General features: G+C 38.6%; 1 protein-coding gene across 3 annotated transcripts in view; it reads left to right on the top strand.

Annotated features, from left to right (window-relative positions):
• LOC120531329 (general transcription factor II-I-like) overlaps window positions 1–13,620 on the top strand; it is a 145,939-nt gene that overhangs the window by 112,324 nt on the left and 19,995 nt on the right. For all 3 annotated transcript variants that reach the window (XM_039756626.1, XM_039756627.1, XM_039756628.1), the window contains one exon: window positions 934–1,017. In XM_039756626.1, coding sequence (XP_039612560.1) covers window positions 934–1,017 — 84 coding nt within the window. The remainder of the gene's footprint in view (window positions 1–933; window positions 1,018–13,620) is intronic.

The raw sequence follows: 13,620 nt of genomic DNA, 5'->3' as shown, positions 1-13,620 counted from the left end.
TATTACCAACAGCATACAGTGAATACAACATCATGCAATAAATGAAATAACAATGTTTACAAGAAACACTCGTAAAGTTGTACGTATGAGTGGCTGTTGAGTAGCCTTATGGCTTCTGTTTAAATGCCATTTCTGGATCTAATGGTGTAAATCCCGATTGTTCTTTATTGTTTGCCGCAATAGAGAAAGCTGATGTGCAGGATGGCCAGGCTCTTTGGTAATACTGTTAATTTTTCTAAGGTAGCACGCATTATGCTTTGATGTCCTGACCCAAGCAGGTTCTGTACCAAGGATTTTATATAACACTGTGGGATAGTGGGTTTTTTACAGAGCTAAAAATCATAACCTTAATCTGTTTAATATTGTTTGCCATAAGATTTCTCTGAAATGTTATGGTCATTTATAAAGATGGAAGGCCTATATTTTATTTTTGGAATTTCTGTAGTTTTCTTGTAGTTTTTTTTTTTTAGAAAGCATTCAGTGAATTTTAAGATTAGGCCCAACATGTGTGTCCAATGATAATAAACAACATGCATGTCATTAAAAACTCTTTCATTTTTAAAGAATTATTTTTCATAAAATAATTGACAAAGTAGTTTTTTTATGTTACCAGAAAGTTAAAAATTTTAGGAAGAACTTTGTGTGGTAGATCTAAATGGCTAAATTGTTTGATGAATGCTAGACTGTATTAAACTGTAGTACAAACAGTTTACATTTTTTATTACTTGTATCTCTTTTTATCTATTTCTCTTGGTGAAGTACATAAAAAGTTAAAGCCTAACCTTGCAGTAGTGAGCATAAGGCCAGTGTGTGCACCAAATTGTAAATCATTAAAAAGTCATTGAAGGGGCACCAAACAAACTGTATTCTTCTACTGGCAAAGTCACGTAAGGAAAATAAAAAAATGTATCATTTTATTTTATTGTTTTATAGGTGTCAGTTCTAATGAACCATCTGTTGATCAAGCTAATGGCTCCAGTTCCTCACTCAGGCTCCAGCGACGCAAATTCTCTTTTGGTAAGAGCAAATGCATTTATTATGAAATGGTCCAAGTTAAAGAGAAAAAATAAGAACCAGATGTACCATATTTATCATAATGTAAACTACTATCTGAACAGTGTGCAAAACAGTGCGCTTTTAACAGTGTGCAAAAAATAAATTATTTCATTTGTTTTTTTTTTTATTTAAAGTTGATATACTCTTTTATATTCATTAGTATACTGGTATCCATTGATATTCAATGATAATATTGAATTAGTTTCTTGTCTACAAAAAGCACTGTAATGCATATTTGTAAAGTACTGTAATGCTTTTTCTAGTAGAATCATTCTTAATGAAGCTAGCTAATGAGAATGCAAATTGTTGGTCAACAATGCTTGAGTTTGGGAACCCATCTTAATTCTTTGGATTTTTGTTTATCATTGGCTGAGCTTTCAAAATAACAACTTCCTTTTAATATATGACGTGCCTTATGGAAACAGTAGTATTTCAGCAGTGACATTAAGTTTATTGGATTAACAGAAAATATGCATCATAACGAAATTAGACAGGTGCATAAATTTGGGCACCCCAACAGAGACATTACATCAATACTTAGTTGAGCCTCCTTTTGCAAATATAACAGACTCTAGATCCCTCCTATAGCCTTGATTAGTGTCTAGATTCTGGATGGAGGTATTTTTGACCATTCTTCCATACAAAATCTCTCCAGTTCAGTTAAATTTGATGGTTGCCAAGCATGGATAGCCTTCTTCAAATCATCCCATAGATTTTCAATGATGTTCAAGTCAGGGGACTGTGACGGCCATTCCAGGACATTGTAGTTCTCCCTCGGCATGTCTTTGTAGATTTTGAACTGTGTTTTGGGTCATTGTCTTGTTGGAATATCCAACCCCTGCGTAACTTCAGCTTTGTGACTGATGATTGAACATTATCCTGAAGACTTTGTTGATATTGGATTGAATTCATCTGACCCTCGACTTTAACAAGGGCTCCAGTCCCTGAACTAGCCACACAGCCCCACAGCATGATGGAAACCACCAAATTTGACAGTAGGTAGTGGGTGTTTTTCTTGGAATTCGGTGTTCTTCTTTCTCCTTGCAAAGCACTTTTCGTTATGACCAAATAACTAAATTTTTGTCTCATCAGTCCAAAGCACTTATTTCCAGAATGAATCTGGCTTGTCTAAATGAGCATTTGCATACAACAAGTAATTCTGTTTGTCGAGTGAGTGCAGGAAGGGCTTCTTTCTCATCACCCTGCCATACAGATGTTCTTTGTGCAAATTGTGCTGAACTATAGAACGATGTACAGATACACCCTCTGCAGCAAGATGTTCTTGCAGGTCTTTGGAGGTGATCTGTGGGTTGTCTGTAACCATTCTCACAATCCTGCACATGTGCCGCTTCTGTGTTTTTCTTGGCCTGCCAGACCTGGGTTTAACAGCAACTGCGCCTGTGGCCTTCTATTTCCTGATTACATTCCTTACAGTTGAAACTGATAGTTTAAACCTCTGAGATAGCTTTTTGTAGCCTTCCCCAAAACCATGATACTGAACAATCTTTGTTTTCAAATCTTTTGAGAGTTGCTTTGAGGATCCCATGCTGTCACTCTTCAGAGGAGAGTCAAAGGGAAGCACAACTTGCAATTGACCACCAGAAGTTCAAGGCTTAACAAGCTAATCCAACCAATTTGGTGTTGCAAGTAATCAGTATTGAGCAGTTACATGCATTCAAATCAGCAAAATGACAAGGGTACCCAAATTTCTGCACAGCCAGTTTTTCACATTTGATTAAATTTCATACAACTAAATACTGCTTCACTAAAAATCTTTGTTCAGAAAACACCCCAGTATTCCGATGTTCCTAGGAAATGAAAGACATACCACTGTTATCTTTTTTTGTTGAAATAAGAGTAAATTATTGTGCAGGCTAAAAGGGGTTCCCAAACTTTTTCATATGACTGTGTATATATATATATATATATATATATATATATATATATATATATATATATATATATATATATATATATAAAAACATTATCTCAGGTAATACAAATAGAATAGTTTAAAATGCCAATCACGGTTATTTCTGTTGATTAATTCATGCTTTCATTGATTATAGCTAATACTGTTATCAAGTGTTCTCTATTTTTGCCTGTTGTATACAATCTAGCGTCTTTCACATCTGTCTCCACTCTCGCTGCCCGGTTGCCTGCGTGCAGCATGTGTCGATTGATATATATCAGATTTAATAGATTTCTTTTTGGACAATTCATGTGGGCATGAATTAATCAACAGAAATAACCGTGATCGACATTTTAACCTTAACGATTTACTTAAGAAAAAAAGAAAAATGCCCCAGCGCGCAGAAGGCAGATGCTTTCAGGCAGGCAGGCACAGCGGCGAAGATTAAGAAGAAAAAATAACACTTTCTCCCTAGCGGGGAATCGAACTCGGGTCTCTGAGGCACTACAGGCCTATGGCGCTTTGAGACAGCAAATCTTAGCACTACACCAAGGAAACTGTTGTATTGTTCGTGAACCTTTTGTGAAAGTGTCAGGCTTCACACATTCTATAGTTTATACCTACATTTTGTAACATTTATTACTAAAATCTGAAAAAGTTTCTGTTTTAACAATGTGTTTACACAGATTACTGTAGAAACGGAACACACATGAAATGCATTCGTTCCAAATAACGAGCTATTATTTCCACTCTGAAACTCCACTTCACTACCAGATAATCAATCAATGCATGAGCTGGGAGAAGTTCGTGAACATTCTAAGTCGGTGGGGGGATGGAATAGCCGGCTGCCTGCAGCTTGTCTTTATCGGCACATTTATATGACAAAAGACGCTTACGGAGAGGTGCAAACGGTTTTAAGGTGGGTCGGATGTACGAGTTTTTTCATAGACTGTGGTCATTCTAGTGTTAAATTCTATGTAGAGTTTTCAATCCACAATAAAGCTGCATTTGCAAAGCATGGCAATATGATTAACCTCCTTGATTAATATTTAGAGTAGTAAAATGATTTCATTTTTAAATTTGCCTGCACCTTATTTAAAAGTCACTGTACATTATCTGTTTTTTTCTACATACAACATGCTTTTGTTGATAAAGATGCTGCTTAACAATCTGCTCTGATCATTTTATTAAAATAGGAGTAAGCACCATTTAACAAAAATTATTAAATTTAGCAGTTTGTGATATTTTTGAGATAATGGTATTATTAATTCTTTTTATTGAAGTTTGGATTTGTTAATGTTTAACATTAAATAAAGTTTATAGATGTTCTTAGCTGTTTAACATTAAAATAAAGTTTATAGATGTTATTAGCAGTGAGGTTTGTGTTGGGCTGTTGAGTATTTATTTGTGAAAAAAATCCCCCTTTTTGAGATTATAGGAACACCAAAACTTTTGTTTACACAAATACTGTCCTCAGACTTGCATGCAGGTTGTGATGTCAATGGCTTCTTTAAATGTAAGGCCTAACCAAGTCATGCTTTGATTCTTCTCTACATCTTGTTAGCTTTGTGGTCCTTCATTTGTTTTCTGTTTCTTGCCATTATATGTCCTTTGTAAATCTTCATCTAAATCAATTTTCAGCACAGTTTATCAATTGCAGGCCAACACTTTTTTTTTCTTTGCAGTTTAAGGTAATTCAAATTTTACTCTTACTTGTAATATGTTTAGACAGTGTGGTAGGAGGAGTCCTGGGAACAACCCTCTGCACCCAGAAATGTGCTGTGGATGTGAAATACAACAACAGCAATAGCATTTACTATATTTAAATAGCACATTTTCATATAAATGGTGTAGCTCATAGTGCTTTAGAAGATAAAATTAGGCAATACTAAATAACAAAGAATAAAGTAAGCTCTGATGCCGGGAGGACAGAAAAAACAAAACAAAAAAAAAAACCTCAAGTCCCCACTGGGCATTCTACTGAACATAAATGATCATAAACATAAATCTGTCCTCATGGTTTTAAAGCTTCACTTGAAAAAAAATAGATGATGGTGGTCATGTGGATTTCTGTGGTACTGTCTTCAGTCCATCAATATAGGGACTGCATGGTGCTTTGATCAGATGGTGATGGTGCAGATCACTGCCACAGAAAAAATAGAAAAGGAACAGCAAAGAAAAGTAGGAATTAGTATGGATTTCGCAGCCTTAAGTAAAATCATAATTCAATGCATATACAGTAATCCCTCCTCGATCGCGGGGGTTGCGTTCCAGAACCCCAGCGATGAGCGAAAATCCAAGTAGAAACCATATGTTTGTGTAGTTATTTTTATATATTTAAGCCCTTATAAACTCTCCCACACTGTTAACATTATTAGAGCCCTCTAGACATGAAATAACACCCTTTAGTCAAAAGTTTAAACTGTCCTTCGTGACAAGACAGAGATGACAGTTCTTTCTCACAATTAAAAGAATGCAAATAGATCTTCTTCTCTTCAGGAGCAGATAATTTCAGAGGGAGGGAGAGAGAGAGAGCTCGCAAAGAAAAGCAAACAATCAAAAAATCAATACTTGCGCTTTTAAGTTCGCCGCGGCATTTTTAGAGGAGCTTTAGTATCTTCTAAGCAAACAGCCCCTCTACTCACATCTCCTCCGTCAGGCGCAGAGAACGTCAGAGAGAGAGAGCGAGATTAAAGCAACAATCAAAAAATCAATACGTGTGCTTTTGTGCTTTTAAATATGCCGAGCACCGCAATAAAGCAGCATTTTTTTAGAGGAGCGTCAGTATCTTTTAAGCAAACAGCACCTCTGCTCACAGCCCCTCCGTCAGGCAGAGAATGTCAGAGAGGGTGAGATAGAGGCAGAGACAAGCAAACAATCAAGCTCCGCGCGGGATGCATATCTTATATCATTGAGGAGTTTTAGTTAATATGTAATACATGCTCTGATTGGGTAGCTTCTAAGCCATCCGCCAATAGCGTCCCTTGTATGAAATCAACAGGGCAAACAAACTGAGGAAGCGTGTAGCATAAATTAAAAGACCCACTCTGCAGAAATCCGCGAACCAGCGAAAAATCTGTGATATATATTTAGATGTGTTTACATTTAAAATCCGCGATAGAGTGAAACCGCGAAAGTCAAAGCGCGATATAGCGAGGGATTACTGTATAGTTTATCAGGTTTACACTAAATTGTAGCTATGAGAAAGCCAGGTTAAAATAATGGGCTTTTAGCAGTTTCTAAAGTGCTCCACCCTATCAGCCTTATCATTTGACTGAAGACATAATCTCAGGCACCTGATTCATGTATAGCTAATAAACATCCATCCATCCATCCATTTTCTAACCCGCTGAATCCGAATACAGGATCACGGGGGTCTGCTGGAGCCAATCCCAGCCAACACATGGCACAAGGCAGGAACCAATCCTGGGCAGGGTGCCAACCCACCGCAGTAGCTAATAAACATCTAAATAAAAAAGAAAAATATTAACCCATAAATAAATTGTCTTTTCAAAGTACTATCAAATAATATGTTAAGACATGACAATGTGAATGTCTGTTGTTCTGATTAGAGTTCAAGTTCAAAGTTTGTCATATGCACAGTAAGGAAACATGTTTCCCTGTACAATGAAGTTCTTTCTTTGCTGTCCACACCAAATGACAAAACCAATATATAAAGATAAAAATAAATGTGAGAGGTAGATAGAATGAGGTGGCCCATGGTTATAAACTCCAGTCAGTTATTTAGGAGTCTAATGCCCTTGGGAAAGAGAGAATCCTTTAGCCTGGAAGTTTCATATTTCTATACCTCCTGCCTGAGAGTAAAAGTAAGAACAGTTCGTGTTGGGGGTGGGTGGAGTCCCTGAGAATTGAGGCAGTTCTCCTGCGGACTCTGCAGAGAGGGCAGTGGGGTCCTGGGGCCTCATGCATAATGGCGTGCGTAGAATTCGCACTATAACATGACATAAGCACAGAAGCCGAAATGTGCTTACACACAGAAAATTCCAGATGCAGGAATCTGTGCGTACTCCAATTTCTGTGTTCTTCCGCTACATAAATCCCGGTCCGCGTGAACACTAACACACATACACGTGCCTTCTGTCCCACCCCGTCTCCTCCCAGAATTATGCCTCTTTGAATATGCAAATCAATATAAATAGACCTTAAGCTCATTTTTCTGTGCAGCAATGGGAAAAACAAGAGGGAAAATAGAAGAATTTCAGTGAATACCAAATGGAGGCAAAGAAAAACGTACTATTTGTTTGTTTATACAGTGAAATAAACAAGAAAAGGAAGTTGATCAAGTGACATAGCGTGTCGGGAGAAACAAGCTCAAGTTCACAATGTTGCACAGTGCCCGACATAAAAAAGAAGCTGTCAGATATCAAAGTCACCGTTAAAAGGCGAGACGTGGCCTACCGTCTGAGTGTCATATAGAAGCTTATTAGGGTACAGTGTGAAAAAAAGGCACAGAGTAGGAAAAAAGCACGAAATGTTAACTTCAATCTCGAAATATCCACTTTAATCACGTAGTTTATTTTGTCATTAAAGTAGAAAATCATAAACTTCAACTTAAATTCATTTAATTTACTAGTTTCTCAAATCCCAGCGTAACTAAAGTAGCACGTTAAATGTCTTCTATGTGCTCTGTGTGTGAATTACTACGTGCTTCTTAAATGGGCTTTCTCTTTCTCCAACAGGACACAGAATCCATTACATTCGTGATATTACAGCTCTCTGAATAATTAAAATCCTGAGATGTATACGTGATATTTTCATGATGATTGAAATGAAAGCATGTTATTAAGAACACGATGTTGCAATGATTGTTCATGTCTCATACAAGATGTTGCTGCGCCATGAGCAACCTTAAATGAAATACTTTATTGTAGCAGTCCTGTCTTTTTCAAACGTACTAACCTCCAATTTCTGTCCTTACTTTTCTTTCCCCAAATACCCAATCGCCACACAGTCAGCTCTGTAATGGACGTTAAGCCATCTGTAAGCTTACAACGACGATTCTTCAGAACTTTTAAGGAACATTGAAATATCTTCATAGTACATGTTTAATTATTCTATCCATCTATCCTTCCAGTGTCGCTCCAGTCTCAGCAAATATACAGCTCAAGGCAGGAACAATACGTGAACTTGCTAGTGCTGCGGCACCGTGTCCTCACATGTTCAATTATTAACAATACAGATTATTTAAATGAAGTTAAAGTTTTATCTGTATAATATAATAAACATTTTGCTACATTTTATCTTACAAATGATATTTTCATCATATTTAAATAGGCGCTTTATAAAGTGGTGCAGGTTGTGCAATATTATAACTGTAGTGCAAGTTTACAGTGAGGTAATTGTACTTATAAGTACAAACAGTTCTACAAGGTGCAATTGATTGAGTGTGTTTATAGTTCTTGGGATAAAACTGTTTCTGAACCACGAGGTCCGTACAGGAAAGGCTTTGAAATGTTTTGCTATGGATTTGGCGGGGTGGGCTTGATGCTGTAATACCGATAATTCTCTTTCCTATCAGCTGCTGCTGTGATTCCGTACTAACATACACTGATATAAATACTCCGAGTGGTGCAGTGAGAGTAATATGGAAAAAGATGATCCGCTGTGGCAAACCTTAAAGGGAGCAGCTGAAAGAAGAAAAAGAAGAAGGTGCAGTGAGAGTAACAACGCTAAAGCAGTTATGGTATTTGGAATACTATGGCTATTCCCGGGATCATTATATTGTTACAAGTTAATTACAATCGGATGCATTACACTAATAAACAATATGCGGTTAGTTTCAGTGTATTTATAAAGCCGCGTCAAGAAAATAAAGAGTAACCACACAGGAATAGTAGCACTGCTTTGACGCTGGGTGCCGCCAGTCTGCAAAACCGAGCAGAGAATTTGCGTATGACAAGGTATGAGGTACCATGGAAAAGTGTGTGGCTTTATGCCAATTTTAGGTTTTATACATCGCAATTTGAACGTGGAAAAGTTCTTACGCAACATTTCTATGCGTACGCACCCTTTATACATGAGGCCACTGGTGATCTTCTCAGCAGTCTTTGCCACTCTCTGCAGGCGTTTGCAGTCCATAGCAGTAGTATTGCTGTACTACACTGTGATGCAGCTGGTTAAGATGCTCTCAACAATGCAGCTGTAAAAGTTGCCGAGGATCTTAGTCAACACACCAAACTTCCTCAGCCTCCTCAGAAAGTACAGTCACTTTTGAGCCCTCTTGACCAGCTGTGTGGTGTTAAGTGTCCAAGTGAGGTCCTCACTGATGTAGGTATTTAATGCTGCTCACCCTCTCCACTTCAAGCCCTTGGATGAACAGTGGCCGGTGAGGTCTTCTCTCCTTCCTCATGTCCACTATTATCTTCTTCGTCTTGTCTGTGTTGAGGGTGAGGTTGTTTTGGGTGGTCCAGGTGTGTGTGTCTGTGCATCTTCATTCTGTGCTGTTGCTGGATGTCTCAAAGCGGGTGTAGAAAGTGCCGAGATCATCCGGCAGGCTGTCTGTGGAGCTGATTGTGCTGGTGGTGGTCCTGTAGTCTGTGATGTGCTGTAGGCCCTGCCACATACTTCCAGAGTCAGCAGTACAATAAAAGCCCTCCTGCTTCTCTCTGTACTGTTTCTTGGCTGCTGTGATGGATTTTCTTACTCCGTACTTCTCAGCTTTGTACTCCATCTCAGTGCCTGATCTAAATGCAAGAGAGCAAGCACGCAGCATGTGGCTTACCTGACCGTTTATCCAGGACTTCTGGTTGGGGAACTTCCTGACTGGCATTGTGGGAACGATATTGTCAATACAGGTGCTAATGTACCCAGTCACATACTCAGCTGATCAGCTGTATGCTGATAGAAGAGTCCTCCAGAGTGGCTGCAACCTTAAACACATCCCAGGCTGTCTGCGCAAAACAGTCCTTCTGGGTGCTCTCAGTCTCTGGGGTCCAAGGTTTACGTTGCTTAATGATAGGGTTTGTTTGTTTCAGCCTTTGTCTGTAGGCTGGATACAGGAACAGGGAGATGTGGTCCGATTGTCCGAAGTGGGGGTGGAGTGCAGCCCTGTATGCACCGCGTATGTTGCTGTAAACATGATCCAGTATGTTCTTCTCACGGGAGGAAATGTTCAGGTGTTGGTGGTATTTAGGAAGTACAGTACGTAAATTGCACTGATTAAAGTCGCCAGCTTCAATAAAAACAGCATTGGGATGAGTCATCTCTAAAGTGCTGATGACGTCATGGAGTTTGCCGAGCGCTGCTACAGAGTTAGCTCGTGGGGGGATGTAAACAGTGGTCAAAAACACAGCAGTGAATTCCCTCAGTAGATAATAGGGTCGGTATTTCAGCAGTAAAAACTCCCCATCTTGTGAGCAGTGCTTATAAACAGTCTATACGTCTCCACACCATGTGTTGTTAATAAACACACGCACACACCCCTTTAGCCTTACCGCCATGTCTGTAAGAGCTGTAGAGCTGTAGCCACGTGGTCAAAGAGATACATGTGGCTCACGAGCTGCAGGTTGTCAAACCCTGGCCTAACTAAACAAGTCATGAAACCTGACTACCAGATGTGGTTGCTTGTTCTCTTACCACTGCTTCAGTACCCCATTAAATACTCTATTCTTAAACTTCCATTTTGTCTTTCTCCCTCTTTCTTGACTGTAGCTGCTCTTTAAAGATGACTTCACCTAAACTACCATGTTAACTCTAGACGCTCTAGACTCAAAGAAACCTTAACTTTAAAACAGCCTTAAGAAGAAGCTGGGATCACTTTTGAACAAGCCACAGTTTCAGTGACAATGGTGGCTTTACTTTCACCACAGACACACCTAGCCATGTCCCCCTTCACATCTAAATGTTCAGTTGCCCTTAAAATATATATTGTTTTTATAGAGCATTCAGCTCTTGTAACCTCTCAGTAGCCCATACATTTCCACGATGGAATTTGCAGAAAGTCTCCTGCTGGCAGTGTGTTTCTGTCACTCTCTTCCTCTTTATGCTGTTTGTCTCTTTTCTGGACACTTTATGCGAGACGTTAATTTGTCCTGTACCATCCTGGTAGTACAAACCAGATTCCAAAAAAGTTGAGACACTATACAAATCGTAAATAAAAACTGAATGCAATGATGTGGAGGTGCCAACTTCTAATATTTTATTCAGAATAGAACATAAATCACGGAACAAAAGTTTAAACTGAGAAAATGTATCATTTTAAGGGAAAAATATGTTGATTCAGAATTTCATGGTGTCAACAAATCCCAAAAAAGTTGGGACAAGGCCATTTTCACCACTGTGTGGCATCTCCCCTTCTTCTTACATCACTCAACAGACGTCTGGGGACCGAGGAGACCAGTTTCTCAAGTTTAGAAATAGGAATGCTCTCCCATTCTTGTCTAATACAGGCCTCTAACTGTTCAATCGTCTTGGGCCTTCTTTGTCGCACCTTCCTCTTTATGATGCGCCAAATGTTCTCTATAGGTGAAAGATCTGGACTGCAGACTGGCCATTTCAGTACCCGGATCCTTCTCCTACGCAGCCATGATGTTGTGATTGATGCAGAATGTGGTCTGGCATTATCTTGTTGAAAAATGCAGGGTCTTCCCTGAAAGAGATGACGTCTGGATGGGAGCATATGTTGTTCTAGAACCTGAATATATTTTTCTGCATTGATGGTGCCTTTCCAGACATGCAAGCTGCCCATGCCACACGCACTCATGCAACCCCATACCATCAGAGATGCAGGCTTCTGAACTGAGCGCTGATAACAACTTGGGTTGTCCTTGTCCTCTTTGGTCCGGATGACATGGCGTCCCAGATTTCCAAAAAGAACTTCGAATCGTGACTCGCCTGACCACAGAACAGTCTTCCATTTTGCCACACTCCATTTTAAATGATCCCTGGCCCAGTGACAACGCCTGAGCTTGTGGATCTTGCTTAGAAATGGCTTCTTCTTTGCACTGTAGAGTTTCAGCTGGCAACGGCGGATGGCACAGTGGATTGTGTTCACTGACAATGGTTTCTGGAAGTATTCCTGAGCCCATTCTGTGATTTCCTTTACAGTAGCATTCCTGTTTGTGGTGCAGTGTCGTTTAAGGGCCCGGAGATCACGGGCATCCAGTATGGTTTTACGGCCTTGACCCTTACGCACAGAGATTGTTCCAGATTCTCTGAATCTTCGGATGATGTTATGCACAGTTGATGATGATAGATGCAAAGTCTTTGCAATTTTTCGCTGGGTAACACCTTTCTGATATTGCTCCACTATCTTTCTGCGCAACATTGTGGGAATTGGTGATCCTCTACCCATCTTGGCTTCTGAGAGACACTGCCACTCTGAGAAGCTCTTTTTATACCCAGTCATGTTGCCAATTGACCTAATTAGTGTTTATTGGTCTTCCAGCTCTTCGTTATGCTCAAATTTACTTTTTCCAGCCTCTTATTGCTACTTGAAATTTTGAATCAATATATTTTTCCTTTAAAATGATACATTTACTCGGATTAAACGTTTGATCTGTCATCTACGTAATATTACAAATAAAATATTGACATTTGCCATCTCCACATCATTGCATTCAGTTTTTATTCACAATTTGTTTAGTGTCCCAACTTTTTTGGAATCCGGTTTGTACTATGACTACTATACCTGGTGACATATTCACAAATGGGTTACATTTTCAACATAAACAATATATTTATTAGGTGATAATATATACATGAGTTCTAATTACAACTTGAATTTATCTTGACTATTATTCTCCAGGGGTATTTTTAGGGAAATTTGTTTTACCAGAAGTAACTTGAAATTGCTGTTGTTGCGAGTTTATAATTAACTTTTAAGAATTTGTAACATTTGTTTTGTACTGGTGTTTTAAATAAAATCTAAAAACTTTACTTATGTGTATTTGTTTCATAATGCTAGGTTAAAAAACAGTTTTGAAACTGTTGATTTTCTATAGGGATTTTACGTCCTTGATGTATTTATTCTACATTCCTTTACTCTCTTGAAGTTTCTTAGAATTTTTGGCTTATTTTCCAGTATGTTTTTTTTTTTCTTTTTACATGAAAATTATTTTTTTAAAGAAACCCACACTTCCCCCTGTGTTATTTTAGAGTTCAGATTCTTTTTTTCTCATTTCAATGTTCAAGGTATTTCTTCTCTTACTATTACATTTTTTGTCCTGAATTATTTTTGTCTCTTATCCATTCATTTGCTCCATTTTATATCTCCCTATTTTGTAAAAGTTGTGTCTGTTATTCCTCCCCTGTCTAGTCTTTAGCTATCCAGATGAGAAATCATCTGTTAATTACATTTGAACTCTACATTTAAGATGCTGCAGTGGTTAGGCCAGGAGAAGTAGAATCATAACAGCAAAGAAGGAATTATCCGGAGTATGTGAACTGCTTATGATTGAAAAACTTTGCAAATAACCACTGTAAAATTTGCAGGCCTAAAACACAATGCGAAGAAGGAAATATTTGTAAAACTTTGTAGAGAAATAAAAAAAATGAAGATAAATATTGGTATATGGGGCGGCATGGTGACACAGTGGGTAGCTCTGCTGCCTCGCAGTTAGGAGACCCGGGTTTGCTTCCCAGGTTCTCCCTGAGTGGAGTTTGCATGTTCTCCCCGTGTCTGCATGGGTTTC

Source organism: Polypterus senegalus, chromosome 6, assembly GCF_016835505.1.
Source record: "Polypterus senegalus isolate Bchr_013 chromosome 6, ASM1683550v1, whole genome shotgun sequence".
In the NCBI taxonomy this organism is placed as follows: Eukaryota; Metazoa; Chordata; class Cladistia; order Polypteriformes; family Polypteridae; genus Polypterus; species Polypterus senegalus.
This window is presented reverse-complemented; position numbering and strand designations above follow the sequence as displayed.